The 18,185-nt window shown below is 36.7% G+C and overlaps 1 protein-coding gene across 2 annotated transcripts in view; it reads left to right on the top strand.

Moving 5' to 3' along the window:
- The window catches only part of LOC103101763 (sodium-coupled monocarboxylate transporter 1-like), a 228,164-nt gene that overhangs the window by 25,126 nt on the left and 184,853 nt on the right, over window positions 1–18,185 (top strand). The window contains exon 1 of one of the 2 annotated variants that reach the window (XM_007503479.3): window positions 4,812–5,249. The exons of the other annotated variant lie outside the window; for it this stretch is intronic. Within the exon in view, the coding sequence (XP_007503541.2) occupies window positions 4,914–5,249 (336 nt within the window). The 5' untranslated portion in view covers window positions 4,812–4,913. Of the gene's footprint in view, window positions 1–4,811; window positions 5,250–18,185 lie in introns of those variants that run through there. 2 annotated transcript variants of the gene reach the window in all.

The raw sequence follows: 18,185 nt of genomic DNA, 5'->3' as shown, positions 1-18,185 counted from the left end.
AAACTCCTTTTTGTAATCAGGTATTCCTAATGCTGGAGCTGTCAAAATGGCTACTTTCAACTTTGACTAAGGATGTAGATGTTCTCAAGACATACTGTCTTGAGAACCAGCAACCCTTAGAAATGTCCTAAGTTGTTTCTTGGTACTAGGGATGCCTAGCTTCTGTATATCTGCTATCCTTTTACTTGAGATTTTCCTGGTGCCTCCTTCCAGGATAGATCTGAGATAGTCGACTTTTGGGAGTACCTACTGGATTTTCTTTTTAGAGACTTTTATGTCCTCTCTTATAAAGCCCTATTAATAACTTCTTTGAATCTTCCAAGTATGTCTTTGGATCAGATGATACTAATACTAAATTGTCTATAGTGTACCAGCTTGCTATGCTTGAAAGTGATCTTAGCTAGATCTCTTTGAAGAAGTTGACAAAATGTAGAGGATGATTCATAACATCCTTGGACTAATCTAGTATAACAGAGTTGATTTTGTCCCCATTGGAAAGCAAAAAGGTTCTGGGAGTCAGGGTGCAATGGTATGGTAAAATATTCATTGCTTAGGTCTATCCCTGTGTACCGTCAGGTAGCTGGTGGTATTTGTGTGATAATATCATTTGGTGAAGGTGTAACCTAGTATGTCTTCTTTGTAAAGTTGTTCACTACCCTAAGATCCTGTACAAATCTCCAGCATTGTGTTCCATCTGCATTAAGTTTATTTTTCTTAATAGCCATAATTGGACTATTAAATTCAGACACTGTAGGTCTTAAAATGCCTTGTTCCAATAAGCTGTTTATAATTGGTTTTATGCCTTCTATGGCTTCTCTGCTCAATTTGTACCGAGTTATCTTAGAAAGAATACCATCCCTCACTTCTATTTGTACTGGTATTACTGATTTTATTCTACCCACATCATTCTGGTATTTAGCAAAAACCCTTTGTGGAATATCATCAGGTATCTCATACGTTGATGTCAAAATTTGAATTTGCTCAGGTTTTTCTTCCAATTGCTCTAGATATAGCAATGGGTAATGTTTTAGAGAATGTTTAGGCAGATGCAGGTATATTTTTCCAGAACGTTCACATTGCAGGGTTGCCCCAATCTTACATAAAATATCATGTCCTAAATGGTTATCTGGACATGAAGGGATAAATAGGAATGTATGATCAATGGTGAGAGGACCTAGTTTAACCATTGTGCTTTTGAGCTCAGGAACCTGTTGTATCTCTCCCATAGCTACAGCCACTGAAACCATACTCCCTATAGTGGTATCCCCTAGAAAGGTGTTTAGGACTGATTTTGAAGTACCAGTATCCATTAGAGCTTTGTATTGTTTCTTCCCCACCTTAATCCATACATATGGTTCTGATTTTTGTGTAGCTATTGAGTTAGTTGCTAATGATTCATTTTGCACAGCACTGTTATCTTCTTCCATTTGTATGGTTGAACCAATTAAATCTTCTTGGCTTAAATCATTTCCTAATTAATCTTCATTTAAATTTGACTGTATCATATTTCTTTCTTCACTGGAATATGAATTTAAACCATAGCAGTCTATGATTTCATATAGTTTTACTTGGCCAGACCTCCCCCCTGCATTTAGAATGTTGGCTTCATGGAAGTCTCCTGAACCCTTGGCTATCACACTTGTCCATCTAGCCTCTATGTGGAAGGAGACTTCTAGTTGCCCCCTCAAATTTTAATCTCCTATTAATTTGAGTCCAGAGCCTGAGGAGACCCATTAGATCCTGTCAAAAATATGGACCCTCTATTACATGATCCACACAAACTCTAGCCCAAGAGAAGCCTGAAAGTTGAAGTGATATGAAATTAGGTGGAAATACTATGAATCTGGGGGAAACCTCTCCCAAGAAAATTATGAATTTAGGGGAAATATCTCCACTGAAAAAAGTAGGAAAGGACAGAATGAAGTAGTTTATATTCCCATCTTACTCCTTTGAAGGAGACCTCTATCAGCTTGGATGATAAAATTAACTATTGAGTGAAATTTATAAACTTGCCAGAACAGATATACTTAACTCCTCAGAATTCAAGGAGTCCTTATCTACTAGTAGCAATGCAACTATTACTACTAGTAGCACTCCAGAACTATTCGAAGTGACATATGAGAAAGAACACTATCCACATTCAGAGGAAGAACTATGGGAAAAGAAACACAAAAGAAAAACAACTGCTTGATCACATGCATTGATGGGGCTATGACTGGGAAAGTAGACTCTAAATGATCACTCTAGTGCAAATATTAATAATATGCAATGGGTCTTGATCAATGACACATGTTAAACCCAGTGGAATTACACATCAGATATGGGAAGGGGGTGGAGGGAGGGGAGGGAAAGAACATGAGTCTTGTAACCATGGAAAAATATTCTAAATCATCTAAATAAAATAAAATAAAATAAAAAAGAACCCAAGGAGTCCTGTCTTGCATGGGAAAAGTCCACCCTTGCTCACGACTCCAGGGTTTCCTGACAGGTGGTGAATGATCAATCAAAAAAAAAAATAACAAACAGAAGATAGCTTAATCATTATGGCCATGGGACTGCTTTGCATATGATAGCTGCTCCACCCTCCCTAGGCTTGGTTTTTATTTTTATACCCATTTTCTTGGCATACAGATACATTACCTAATGCACATGTCTATTTAACAAATCACTTGATTAACATTCTATATTCTTGTATTGTGATTATAGACAGCATAAAGGTTCCACACAAGATAAATGATTTCATCACAGGTGGCTTAATTTTCTCATTACTCTGTGAGAAGTTTTGAGCTTACAAACACTCAAGGAAATTTACTTGTTACTTTTAATAAAATGAAATAATCACAAGTTCTTAAAAGATAATTCAACAATCGTATCATTGAGGTTGAGGGGTACTGGGAACACAATTCAAATTTAATATTAGACTGGTCATTTCTCAGGGTTCTTACTAGGGAGTTTCCCACTGGCGAGTTACTGGTTTGTGAAGTTGAGTCATTGAGGCATATTGAAGCTTGGTGAAGCTGTACGTTTTGTATGGGCCTTTATGATTGATTTAATGTGTGTTGGCTTCATGAGAATAGGTTTCTGTGAGTGGGAAAGTTCTGGGCTGGCCTGTAACTGCGGTTTCACCGGGGACTATGTACCTAAGTAAAAGTTAATCCATGGTAGTCTTTTGAGGTTGAGTTTGAGGGCCTGATCTTTTGGTGATGTTTTAGAGAATTAGGGTACAGGTATTTTGCTCTTGCATTACTCCTTCTGAGACTAGTGGGAATAATAATCATGTCAGTTCCATAGGCAAGGGGCATTTATGAGAGAGGTCATGCAAGGGTGACTGAGTGGGCAATCACATCTTGCCAAGGGCCACTCTCTGGCCTCCTTATCTACCATGTGTGACTCTGTCTAGGCATCATGGCCTGATGGCTCCCAGCACTGTCTTGTTCTTCAACATCTTGGGGAGAAAGTGGCAGAACAGTCCCATCCAATAGACTGATTGAACTCTTAACTTTGCTATCCAAGGTCTCCCTCCTATTGTATAAAATCCTAAATATGTGTATCTCTTTACCATCAAGGACCAATTCCCAGGAGCTGATGCTAATTAAACTTTTTCTCTTCTAGCCTGACTTACTGATCTATTGACCACAGGTCAAATTGACAGAGGAGGGAGGAATTACATTTTAACAAGGTCTTAGGACGTTTGATTGGGGAATTCTCCAACAGTGACTTGCCTAGGGTCAAGTCTTTTCAAGTCTTTAATTTTAGCTCCTTCCTTGTGAGTTAATCTACATTTTAGACCCTACTAATCTTGTTTGTATGTTGATGTTTGGATTAGACTGTGAACATCTTCTTTGTTTCTAATGTTTAGCACAATGTCAGACAAAGAGTAGGCAAGTGATAGATCTCATTGACTTGGAAATTGAATTCAGGTTTTTCAAATTTTATTTTATTTTTCAATCGATACATTTACTTTCCTTTTCCTTTTACCTCCTCTAATTGGGAGGAGAAACCCTCATAATAATCTATTCATGCTCTGTACAATTCATCGTCTCCCCAAATAAATCAATAAATACTTTCTAATCTTCTGATAGGTTTGAGTTTCTGTACTAAGTACTGGAAATAGAAAAAGAGTCAAAAGATAGTCCCTGTCCTAAAGGAACTAAAAATCTCATGGAATTGAATCTAATGAATAGATCAGGCCCTAATTTTGTGGCTGTGTCTGGTATGTAACCCTCTGGCAATCTGGTAAGTCTCTGGATCCCTTCTGAGTAATTTTAAATGAATAAAACAAAATGTATATAATTTATAACATTATTCATATAGTGCTTTACATGTATCTCAGTTAGAACATACAAAAAATATTCTGAGCAATATCTCAACATACATCTGAATAAAATATCTTTGGCTCTTCTGATAACTCTGAGAAGGAGGGAGGAAGGAAGATAGGAAAGTGGGAAGGAGAGGCAGAAGAGAAGATAGGATAAAGATATAGAAGAAAGGAAGGATAAAAGAAAAGAAGGGAGGAATTACTAGTGCCTTCCATGTGTCAGGTACTGTGTGTGGTAAGAGCTTTACAAATTTGTACAGATTTGATCATTACTAGGGGAGTAAGATGCTGTTATCATCCTCACTTGATAAGAATCATGCATACAGAGGGAATGATTAGCCCAGGGACAAAGAGTCAATAAATGCCTGAGGAAGGTAGGATAGAAACTCCAGGTCTTTCCAGATTTCAAGTGCCAATGCCAGCAAACTTACAGAATTACCAAGGCAACCAATTATGTTGAAATAGAGGCAGGTGAGATCATTAGTAAAGTGATTCTGGGAGGGCTCCTAGTATGTGGTAGTTCTCTCCCCATGGTGGCTGAAGGGTTTCGGTCAGCTGAGAGCCCTGTGGCAATCCCTTTCCACCAACCACAGCCATGCAGATTGGGGATTTGGACTTAGCAGATTACATGGTGTTCTTTGCCATGCTGCTCATTTCGGCTCTCATAGGCATCTACTACGCTCTGACTGAGTCCTACGAAACATACATCGACTTACTTATGGCTGGGCAACAGATGACAGGGTATCCTGTGTCATTGTCACTCATGGCCAGTTTCCTTTCCGCCATCACCGTACTGGGAGTTCCTCTTGATGTATACAAATATGGTGCCATACCCCTATACGATCTAGTGACCTACACCATAGTGATCTTCATCACAGGGGAGCTCTACCTTCCTGTATTCTACCGGCTCAGGATCATCAGTACCTATGAGGTAGACAGGGTGGAATGGGTGGTAATTTAGTCTGGAAGCTGGACACTTGGGAGAGGGCATAAGATTTTTTAAAATGCCAAAATAGAAGGTCATCTAGCATAAAATGCCTATTGTGTGTTGTGGACATGAGGCATTTAAGATATAAAGAAAGACCAAAAGTAAGTCATCTACTATTGAAGCACCAAATATGTGCTAGAGCCTGAGCTAAGGTTAGAAGTGGAATAACTAGACACAAAGAAAGGCTAAAAAATTAGGCTTCCTTTAAATCCCAGCTAAAATATCTCCTGCGAGAAGCCCTTCTGGATCCTCAGTGTTAGGGCCTTTTGTCCTGACCATGTCTTCCTTGCACAGTTGTATATATTCCCTATTAGACTGAAAGCTCCTTGAAGGTAGAGGCTGTCTTTTGGCTTTCTTTGTATACTCTGAGCACTGTGGCATGTATGGGCACTTAATAAATGCTTCTTGACTTTTTTTTAAGATTTAATTTTCTTTTTAGATTACATGTCAGTGCAATTTTTAATAATTAGTTTCTGACATTTTGCTATCAATGTTCCCTTCTTTTCTTTCCCTCTTCTTTCCTCTATATGGCAAGGGATATGATATATAGATCATTGTTGGTGAACCTTTTAGGGGAGCAGTTTACGTGAGAAATGTCCTTAGGTGGACTTAAAGAGGGGGAGGGGATCAGTCTGGCCCTGCATTCTTTGGGCTTTCTAGTAACAAACTGGCAAACTCTTTGCTCTGAATGCCCCCTCTGGCATGTGTGCCATAGGCTTGCCAATACAGGTATAGGTTGTACATGTGTTTTTATACAATACATATTTCTGTATTTGTCATGATGTGAAAGAAAATATATGGTTTATAGTAGAAAATTAATGGAGGAAATAAAGTAAAGAAATGACATACTTCAATCTGTAACTCAGATTTTGTCAGATCCTCCTATAAGAGTGGACAATGCTTTTCCTCATGATTTCCTGGATTCTTGTATTACTGTTAATAGTTATCATTCATAGTTGATCATCATATTTTAATACCATTACTATTTACAGTGTTCTTCTTCTGGTCATTTTTACTTTGAATCAATTCATATAAGGCCTAGGGGGTTGTTATGTTTTTGTGATTACCTTGTTAATCGTTTCTTATGGCACAATAATATTCCATCACAATCATATATTGCCAACTTGTTTGGGCATTCCCCAACTGATGAACATCCCTTCTGTTTCTAGTTCTTTGTTAACACAAAAAGCCACTATAAATATTTTTGTTCAGTTAGGCCCTTTTACTCTATTGTTGATCTCTTTGGGATACAGACCTGTAAAAGTATTTCTGGGTCAAAGAGTATGCACAATTTGTTGATTCTTTGGGCATGGTTCCAAATGCTCTCCAGAATGGTTGTATCAGTTCATTGCTACACCAACAGTGTCTCAGTGTCCAAATTACTCCACATTCACTCCAACATTTATCATTTTCCTTTGTTGTCACATTAGCCAGTCAGATAGTAGATTCTGTTCCAACCCTTTACCTTTACTCTGTGTGTCTCTGCTTTAAATGTGCCTCTTATAGAAAATATATTGTGGGATTCTGGCTTTTAAATCTACTTTGCTATCCTCTTCTATTTTATGGGTGAATTAATTTCATTCAAAATCATAGTTGTGATGACTGTGTATTTTATCTCCACCTTATTTTCAGCCTATTTATCCTCTTCTACTCTTTTAGCCTATCTCTCTTCACAATTTTTTTTTTCTTTCTGGCTATCACCTCTTTGAGTTCATTCTACATTTTGTTCATTCCTCCCTTTTCTTCTTTGTCCCTCTTTTCCCTACTTCCATATAGGGTATAATGGATTTCTATAGCTAACTGCAAATGGATGCTATCTTGCTTTGGGTCAATTCTTATGATAGTAAGGTTCAAGCATTGTTTGCCAGCTTCACCCCATCTTCCCTTTCCTGCAACCATATTGATTTTTAAATGTCCTGGTTTTCTTTTCTCTTTCTCCATTTTATTCCTCTTTCTTGTTCCTTGATTTTGTTTTGTCTCCTTTTTGGGGGGATACAATCCCATAATATTCATCTTATTCCCTGCTCTCTATCTATGAATGCTCCTATTCCTAATAGTGGTCAAGTTCCTAAGTGTCTTTCATACCTTAAGTATCCTAAATAATTTAGGTAGCATAGATACTTCTAATATTATAGATATCTTAAATATTTTAGTTATTACCTTATGTGATAATGCAATCAGTTTAACCCTTTTATTTCCTTTGATTACCTTACCTTAAATATGTATCTCTTATATGTAGAAATATCAAGTGTCCTAGTAAACTCTTTCCTACATAGGAATGATCAGTTTAAATGAACTAAGTCCCTTGAATTATTTTTCTATTTACATTGTTGTGTTTCTTCTGAGTGCCAAATTTAAAAATTGAATTTTATTTTCCACTCTGGTTGTTGTGTAAGGAATGCCTGAAACTCCTTTATTCCATTTAATGTGTATAACTTCCCTGGAGTAATATGCTCAGTTATACTGGGTAGGTGATTTTTTCTTGTAGTCCTCGATCCTTTGCCTTGTGGAACATATTCTACATCTCTTGACTTTTAATGTAGAAACTGTTAGGTTCTTGTAATTCTGAGTGTACTTCCATGATAGTTGGATTCTATTTCTGGCTTCTTGAAGTATTTTCTTCTTGGCCTGGGAGTTCTGTAATTTGGCTCTACAATAGTCCTTGGAATTTAAAATTTCAGATTACGTTTGAGTGGTGTTCAATAGAATCTTTATATTTCTGTTTCCCCCTATTGTTTAAGAACACCAGAGAAGTTCTCCCTGATGATTTCCCGAGACATGATTTCCTGGCTCTTCTTTTTTTTTTTTTTTATAATTTCTTAAAATATGGTGTCTAGGCACTTATTTTGATCATGGATTTTGAGTAGTTCAGTGAGTCTTAAGTAATCTCTCCTGGATCTATTTTCCAGTGAGAAATTTCAGATTTTCTTCTATTTTTTTCATTTATTTGAATTTGCTTTATTGTTTTCTGCTGACTCATGGAATAATTAGCCTCCATGTGTCTAATTCTAATTTTTAAGGAGAGATTTCCTCCATTAAGGCCTTAAATTTACTTTTTTAAGAGAGTTATTTTACTATTTGAAGTGTAATATTTCCTTTTTTAAGGAGAGGTTTCCTTCAGAGTTTTTGGTCTAAGCTGTAAACTTTTTCTATCACTTTCTTTTCTAATTTTTCTCCTAAGTCTTTTATTAATTTTTTAACCTCTTCGAGTACTTCCAAGAATTTATTTTGGGCTTGATATTCTTTCACATTTGCCGAGGATTCACGCACTTGTACTTTGGCATTGCTAACTGATCAAAAATTTTGGTCTTCCCATTAGGTGAAACAGCTTTGCAAGGTCAAACCTTTTCCTTGCATTTTTATTTATTTTGGGAGACTTTTTAATGATCTTGCCTATATTTTAAAACTAAGACCTACTTCTGGGGTGGAGGGAATACTGCTTCTCTTTTCCCTGGAGTGCTTCATGCAGTGGATTTAGCCAGATTCCACTCTACATCTGAAGTTGTAAGAGCCCTTGATTAACAATTTTTGACAGATTACCTCTCTGAGGGAAGGCCCAGAAAAGTATAGGACTCTTTATATTTTTTCATCGATGGAAAGGAGCCAATGTGATGATGAAACTCCTTGTGATTAGGTATATCTGAGGTTGTTCTGTCACTTGCTGTCTTAGCGTGATTACTGGGGCCACTGAAAGGTGAAAGTGATTTATAGCCAATGACAGCTGTGACTTAAACCTTGGTTTTTATGCCTTTCATCTTAGATTGTTCCCTAGAAGAACTAAGAGACTTGCTCAGATTTACCTAGCTAGTGGATGCAAATCATGGGTTTTCTGACTCCTATACTTTCCAAGAGTGTCTCTATAGGCTTAATTCTATAGGAATTATTTGGAGCACTGAAAGGTGGATTAAGTAGCAAGTGGACTTGATCCCAGGTCATCTTCAGTGTAGCATTCACAGGCCCTCTTGGGCTACTTCTCTGTAGGGGTATCATACATTTTGTTAGTTCTCCTCTCTCTACAGAGTAATAGAAAATAAGAGAAGAGTGGAGATTAGAGGAAAGAAAAAGAGTTCAGTGTCTACTTTTGGCCTAATATCAGATATTCAATTAAAACAAAAGTTAAAATTGGTATTATGATCTAAGCCTGGGAATTCATAGGCTAAAAGAAAAACCAATTTGCTTTCAAGGGCCTTATTTTTTCCTGAGAGACAATATGAAGGTACCTAGGACAAATTAGGCCCACTGAGGGAAAAGCAGCATAAAAGATATACTTGTAAGTCTGCCTGAGATTCTTGGCAAGGCTGGTCTTGGCTTACCACTACAAGCTACCATTTAGGTTGAAAATGAGACAAGGATTCCTCCCCCAAAATGGTCATCATCAAACTTGAGTCTTTCCTTATTTTATAGAGCAAATAAGCCTTTGTAATGTCATAATGGAAGAACAAGACCTTCCTTTCCCCAAGTTACACAAAATATATTAGGTGTCATTCTTCCTTAATTTGCTTACATTTGTAGAGGAGCCCAGGAAATGTTCTTGGGTAGTCATTCCATAAACACTATTCTGTGGGAAAGCAAAACTCTGAAAAATGATGTAATGATTAGTAATCTACCTTCTATAAAAATCTTTCTCTTTGTCATAATAAATAGAAATCCATTCACTATTATACCTTGTGTCTGCCTGCTTGGATCTCTCCCAGGCACACAACACTGTCTTTTTCTCTTTCTATCTATCTCTCTGTCTCTGTCCTTCTCTTACTTGGAGCTGACTTCTCTATAAGCTAACTCTATCACAACAGCTGTGATGGCGGGTTAGTCCCCACACCTAGCCCTCATATCTGGTCACTAGGCACTTGACAAGACAAGAAATCAAATTAGGAAACTGCTCTAAGAGTATGGAAGAGATGAATAGTGAGTGGAGAAACAGTAGTAGAGTCTAGGAATCCAGATTCCAAAGATGCCTCTGAAGCTTCTTTCCCAAACCATGGAGACGATGTACCAAATTACCAGGTTTTCCCTAAAGTCTTAGTTTAAGCATATTAAAACTAATTAAGCATATTCTTCTGAAAAAGATCTATGTTCACAGAACTCTCTCCATCTCTCCATCACTTACAGGGTTAAAATAGAAACTCCTTAGTGACTGCACTTAAGATTTGCCTTACTTTATTTATATTGTTTTTTCACATATACTTATCATTCTTCTTTGACTTGACTGTTTATCAGATTTGGCAAGCTGACTCCAGTCTAAGAAAATTCCCCCATTGACTCCTGCCCATGTATTTGTATCCCTTTTCATTTCTGTCTCAAATGCTATCAGTGTTTAGCTCAGATGGCACCATTTAAAATTTTTTAACTTTTAGGTTTATATCATTTTCATCCATTCCTCCAGCCACTGAGAAGGCAACAAATATGATACCTTTAATAAACATGAAATCATGCAAAACATTTTTCTATATGAGCCATGCTGAAGAAATACATCCAGCAGGGTCTGATTGTTTCTAACATCAGAGTAAGAGTATTTCCTTATATCAAAAACTGAGGTGGGAGATTGGCCAGCAACCCTCGCCCCCAGGAGGAAAGATGGATAGAGGTTTATCTCTGGGGGAACCAAGGATCTGAAACCAGAGGGATGGCAAGAAAGAGACCAGACATAGAATCATGTATAAATGGAGCTCCACAGACTTAAGCTTCGGCCTTCCACTTCATGGATACATGAGACAGTGAGAAGACCACAACACAACATCATGGGCATCAGAAATGAGCTTAGAGATCATTAGAGACAAGCCACAGTCCTTAAACCCGTGCCATTAACACGGACTGTTACGGCTTAATGATAGAGATAAGAGCAATAGAGGAAAAAGATGGAGCATGGCCAGAGGCCTGCTCCATGAAAGAGAGAGATAGTAGTCAGGAAGAAAGATGAGTGGTTAAAGCCTTTGCTGGGCCTGTGAGCTCGTGTATTTATTGATTATCATATGCAAAGATACATAATGCATAGTAATTAATGACATAGGGGATTATCATTGGTAGAAAGGTAAATTGTCATAAGGGTGGATCCTTCTTCAGCCTGGAGAGAACAAAGAAACCTACTTTCGCACCCAAACTAGTTGGGATCAAAGTTCATTGCCTCACTGGCCATGCCCAGGGCAGAGAATGCGCTCTTCTCAGGTCTAACTTTATGACTTAATTATCTGTCTTGAGTAAACACAGCTGTGGACTGCTACAAAAACCATATTTGTTTTTTCTGTATATGCTAGCTGCCTTTAAGTGGTGAATTTGAAGAGTTGTCATATGGAAAAGGAATTAAATGTGTTCTATTTGCCTTAGAAACCAGAATAAGGAATGGTAAATCAAACTTCCAAAGATATTTTTAGGTTTTTTTTTTACCAGATTATCAGAAACACACACACACACACACACACACACACACACACACACACACACACACACACACACACACACATTGTGAATTTCAAAACTACTCAACCCTGTTCAAACCATTCTTTAGAGGATGGGATTTGGCTATTTCCTGATCAATAACAACAGAGAAAATTGGAATGACAGAATCAGGTCTTGGAAACTACAATCTCCACCCTACTCAGGGTAAAGGATTTAGGAGTTAGCAAGCTTCTTCCTTGAAGATGGGATTAACTAAAGATCAGAAAAGAAATCAGAAGATTGAGAGGTTTTTTTTTCCCCATTAGGTCGCCAAACTGTAAAGATTAAAATTTAGGAATATGGGGAGACTGAGGCAGGTAGAAATTAGTTTCTCTCTGCAAGGAGTATTATATTTTATGAGGTTTATTAAAGTTAAGGATTAAAGAAAATACAGGATAAGAAAAAAAAAACATGTGCCTAGGCCAGAGGCCTAGACAAGATAACCTTACATCATGAAAGAGCTCCTTCTGCTCCAAAACAGAAGTCCAAAAAGAGACCCCAAAACCCTTGCAATTAGGTTAAATACCTTTTTGATCTCGGCCCAAGTAAGATTACAAAGCACTTTGGGGAAGTGGAGCAAGGAATTGTAGTCCTGTATTCGAGTCTATTTTTTACAACACTCACACACACACCACTCCCCCCCAACAAAACTAAAAAGTGCCAAATTTTCTAATAATCAGATGTCTAAAACTGGAATGAATAGCTGCTAGATGGTGGGTTTCCCTTCCTTTTTGGAGGTCTTTAGATTTCTCAAGTATGTTACATTGCAAGATTTCCTTTCAGTTATGGGTTAAACTAAATGTCTATTGAAGTCCCTTCTAATTCAAGTTCCATGATTTTAATGATTCTATGATTCTGTATGTATTATGAAAGGGAATGGTTTTAGACTCTGGGAATCTAGTCAAACTCCATTTGAGGTATTCTTGGAAAATGTACTGGAGAGGGTGGCCATTTACTTCTCCAGTTCATTTTACTGTCAATGAAACTGAGACAAACAGGATTAAGTGAATTGCCCAGGGTCACACAGCTAGTAGGTTAAGTCAGATTTGAACTCAGGAAAATTAGTCTTTCTGACTTCTGACACCAGATAACTTCCCCATAAAGAAAAATACATTTTCCGTATAAGCAAGGAGTTTATACTAGAGGACACAACAGAATTGCATCTATAATATCAAATAGAATAGTCTAAATACACAAGAGAGCTTAATGGTATGATTAAGAGTGAAAAAAGGAGAAATTACTTTCAGATGTTTGTATTTAGGAATGACATTTGAAGAGCTGACAATTTAGTCCTGATCAAGTGGAACATATTTCAACAGAAAGACTCTGGGAATTCATTGCATTTATTTGAGATTGTGAAGAAAAGAGTATGTCTGTCCCAGAGGGACTTGCTTTTGTATCGACTGCTCATATTCTATAGAATAATATAGCAGATCCATAGAGGCTAGAGGAAAAGATGACCTATTATAGGACAGATATAGAAGAGCAGAACAATGAGTAATTCTTTGCTCATGGTTATTCAGGCAGCTATTTTTTAACCTAGTAATAACAATGGACAGTTTTATTGTCTTTCTGGGGCATATATCCCAAACCACAGCAAGCCACTTAAGATTTATCAAATCCAATGACAACTACCAAACTCTGGTGATTCACTTGGCCATAAATGGTAATGCCAGAAGGAATTAAAAAAGTATTGCCAGGAGCAGAGAAGCTCGAAGTCACCATAAGAATTTCCTCCAACTAATATTAAAATAACACCACAAAACAAATATGAGAGTTAAAGAATGAACAAGAAGACAGAGAGAAAGAACTTTCAAGAAAAGAAAGACTTAAAAGGTAGACAGAGAACCTCTGGGACACTGGGGGAGAGGGGAGCCTAGTCAACAAGACTATAGCAAGGAGTGAAGAGCAAACCAAGAGCAAGTCATACACCCCAACTCCATATCTGCATGCCAGGTTCTGAACCTGAACCCAAACCAACATTCCCGGAGACCCTGCCTGGCCAAATAGAAGTCCAAGCCAATGCACACCCTTTGAGATTTAATACCTGTGGTGAATTTCAGAATAACAGCCAAGGGCTGATCTGTATGGGCACAGAGTGAAGTCAGGAGACCCAGTCTGGACCTGTGGTGAGGACATAGATCCCAGTTTGTGGCCCCTTGATTGACCCAAGAGAGGGGTCAGGATCTTTTCACCAGAGGCTCATGGAAGAGCTCCAGGACAAGGGTAATCAAATGTGTACCTAATTGGATCAAGTACATAGTAAGAAAAAAAACTTGGATCTAAGCCTGGGGTTATAATTTGAGCAACCCTTGACATGATGAAGTTAAGAGTGAAATTAAAAAAAAAAAACTTAAACCTATGCCTGAGGCAAGTCTTCAAGCTACCAGTATCTCAAGGAATGATTGACTTAGCAGTGGGAGGAGGCCCTTACAGCTCCCAGTCCTCAGGTCATCATACCTCCTCTGAAGAACTGCAACTGGTAGAAACCCAGAAATAAGCTAAGGATAGCATCAAGAAAGGACTGAGGTTTGACAGGATACTCGCACATCCCAGAAAACAGAAACTACTTATGAAAAGGTAGGAAAAATGAGAAAACAACAAAAAGTACCTAATTCTGAAGAATTTTTTGGAGACAAAGAGCAATGTACTGACATATAAGGGTTAAAGCAAAGCAAATATATACAAAGTTCAAAAGAAAAATCTGGGTTGGGCACAGATTTTTGGAAGAGCTCAAAAAAGACTCCAAAAACCAATTAAGAGAGGCAGAGGAAAAGTGGGGAAGAGAAATGGAAGAAAAGAAAAAGGAGACCCAAAAGCTGAAGAAAATCAGGCCTTAAAAATTAGAATTTAGTTGATAGAAATGAATGATTTAATGAGAAATCAAAAAAACCACTAAAGCAAAATCAAAAGAATGAAAAAAAAAACAGAAGAAAACATGAAGTTGCTTATTGGAAAAACAAAGGCCCAGAAAATAGATTCAGGAGAGACAATGTGAGAATTATTGGACTAATTGAAGGCTATGATAAAACAAAAGAAAAAAAAGCTTGACTTCATAATAGAAGAAATTATCAAAGAGAACTGCTTAAATATCACAAAACAAGAAAATAAAATTGAAATTGGAAGAATTCACAGATCACTTCCAGAAAGAAATCCTCATATGACAACCCCCAGGAATATAATAGCTAAATTCAGGAGCTTCCAAGCCAAGGAGAAAATACTACAGCCAGCCAGAAAGAAACAATTCAAATATCATGGAACTACAATCAGGATTACAGAGGACCTAGAGGCTTCTACATTAAAGGATCAGAAGGCATGGAATATGATATTCAGAAAGGCAAAAGATCTAGATTTACAACACATAGTTACCTATCCAGTAAACTGAGTATATTCTTTTAGGGGGAAAATGGACATTCAATAAGATAGAAGATTTCCAAGCATTCCTGAGGAATAATCCAGAAATAAACACAAAGTCTGAAGTCCAAAAACAAGACAGAAGAGGTAAATCTGAAAGAGAAAAATTTGGGGGCAAGTGGGTAGCTCAGTGGATTGAAAGCCAGATCTATAATTGGGAGGTCCTTGGTTCAAATCTAGCCTTAGATATTTCCCAGCTGTGTGACCCTTGGAAAATCACTTAACCCTCATTGCCTAACTCATGCCCACTCTTCTGCCTTGGTACCAATACACAGTAAGTAAGGGTTAAAAAAAAAGAAAGAAAATTTAAGGGACTCATTAAGGAAAGATGATATCAGTACTTCTCAAATATTACTCTTAGGGCAGATATAAGGAATATACTTAGAAAGATGTTGGGGAAGTAAGCTGATTATGATAATATAACGTATATGATAATATATAATGATATGATATGAATGTAAATGGATGATATGAAATGACATATGATATGTCTGAGTCTCATCAGAACTGGATGAGAGAGGGAAAAATAAATATATTCATTGGGGTAGAGAATTATATCTTAAACTAAAGAGAAGTAGTAGAAGGGGAATAAGACCAAGGGAAGAGAGAAGTAATTGGAGGGAGGGAGAAGTAGGGGGAGGATGATAAAAAGCAAAACACAGGTGAGGAAGAACAAAATTAATGGGAATAGAGGAGGATCAAAAGGAGAAAATAAGATGGAGGGTAATACACAATCAGTAGTCATACCTCTAAATGTGAATTGGATGAACTCACCCATAAAACAAAAGTAGATAGCAGAGCGGATTAAAAACCTGAATCCTACTATATATATATATATATATATATTTTTTTTTTGCAAGAAACACATTTATGGCAGTGACACACACAGTAAAAGGCTGGAACAGACTTTATTATGCAACATCTAAAGAAAAAAAGCAGGAGTAGCAATCATGATATCACACAAAGCTAAGGTAAAATTGATAGGATTAAAAGAAATAAAGAAGGAAAATTATATATTGCTAAAAGGTACAATAAACAATGAAATAACATCATTATTATTAAATATTTATACCCCAAATGGTATAGCATCCAGATTTCTAAAGAAGAGAGTAAAGGAGCTTAAGGAGGAAAAAGATAGTAAAATGATACTAGTGGTTGATCTCAATCTTCCCCAATCAGAGCTTGATAAATTGAATCAAAAAATAAGAAAGAAGAGAAGTGAATGAAATGTTAGAAAAATTAGAGTTAATAGATATCTGAGAAAACTGAACAGGGATAAAAAGTAATAATCCTTCTTTTTAGCAGTACATAGACAAAGATCAGCCATATACTAGGGCATAAAACCATTGCAAACAAATACAGAAAAGCAGAAATAATAAATGTATATTTTTCAGAAAATTATGTGATAAAATTATATTTATTAACTGATCATTTAGAGGAGATCATGATATATGGAAACTAAATAATCTAGTCCTTCAAAACTGGTGGGTCAAAAAACAAATCATAGAAACAATTACTGGTTTCACTGAAAAGAATGACAATGAGGAGGCAACATATCAAAATTTATGGGATATAGCCAAAGCACTACTCAGGGGAAAATGTATATTTCTGTGATAGTTCCCTGACTAGAGATGGAAGGTACCTAACAGGTTGTTAATAATATATATTTCCATTGTCTTGCAAATGTAAACAGAACAGTTTTACACTCAAAAGTTAAGGAAGAATAAAGACTGCACTTGCCTTACAAATATTCTGAGTCTAGATATCATAAAGAATAGCTAAAATGAAGGAAGAAGAAAAACAGTTGATAAACCTAGATAAAAGGAAGTAAAAGCCAATGAAAGATCCAGTAAGACAACATTTTGCCTTAAATGACTCAACATTTTAGAAACAAATATGCATCTATGCTAGTACATTAGATTTTGTGTAATGTTTCCCACACTGGTTTAGCCTGGTCTTTTATTAAATGAACATATTTCACCTGCAAGAATATAGTCAATTTTGCTGGGTAGTTGATTCTTGAGGGTAGACCCAATTCTCTTTCTTTCCAGAATATCTTACCTTCTGGTCTTTCAGTGTGAATGCAGCTAGTCCTGTGTAATGCTGTCTGTGGTTCCATAATATCTGAATTGTTTCTTTTTAGCAGCTTGTAGTGTCTTTTCTTTGGTTTGGAAGTTCTTGAATTTGGCTATAACATTCTTGGGCATTGTGAATTAGGGATTTAATGCAAAAGGCAATCTGTGGATTCTTTCAATCTCTACTTTATCCTCTTGCTCAAGAATATCAAGGCAGTTTTCTTGGATAATTTCCTATAGAATGATATGCAGCCTTTTTCTTTGGTCATGATTTTCTTGTAGTCCAATAATTCTTAAATTGTTTCTCTCAGAACTATTTTCTAGGTCTGTTGTTTTATCATTGAGGTGTTTCATAATTTCTTTAATTTTTTCATTCTTTTGATTTTGTTTCATAGATGCTTGCTGCCTTATGAAATCAGTCACCTTTTTATTGTTCAATTCTCATTTTTAAAGACTGAATTTCATCCCTGACTTTTTGATCCACCTTTTCTTTTTGATATACTTTTCTTTGTATGTCATTGATTTTATCTTTTATTTTCTTTGCCTCATTTTCAAGCTGGTCAATTCTTGTTTTTTTTTTTTAATTATATTTTATTTGATCATTTCCAAGCATTATTCATTAAAGACATAGATCATTTTGTTTTCCTCCCTCCCACCCCCCATAGCCGATGCATAAATCCACTGGGCATTGCATGTCTTCTTGATTTGAACCCATTGCTATGTTGATAATATTTGCATTAGAGTGTTCATTTAGAGTCTCTCTTCTGTCATGTCCCCTCAACTGCTGTAGTCAGGCAGTTGCTTTTCCTTGGTGTTTCCATTCCCATAGTTTATCCTTTGCTTATGAATAGTGTTTTTTTCTCCTAGATCCCTGCAAATTGTTCAGGGACATTACACCGCCACTAATGGAGAAGTCCCTTATGTTCGATTATACCACAGTGTATTAGTCTCTGTGTAC

This window comes from Monodelphis domestica, chromosome 5, assembly GCF_027887165.1.
Source record: "Monodelphis domestica isolate mMonDom1 chromosome 5, mMonDom1.pri, whole genome shotgun sequence".
NCBI classification, from domain to species: Eukaryota; Metazoa; Chordata; class Mammalia; order Didelphimorphia; family Didelphidae; genus Monodelphis; species Monodelphis domestica.
This window is presented reverse-complemented; position numbering and strand designations above follow the sequence as displayed.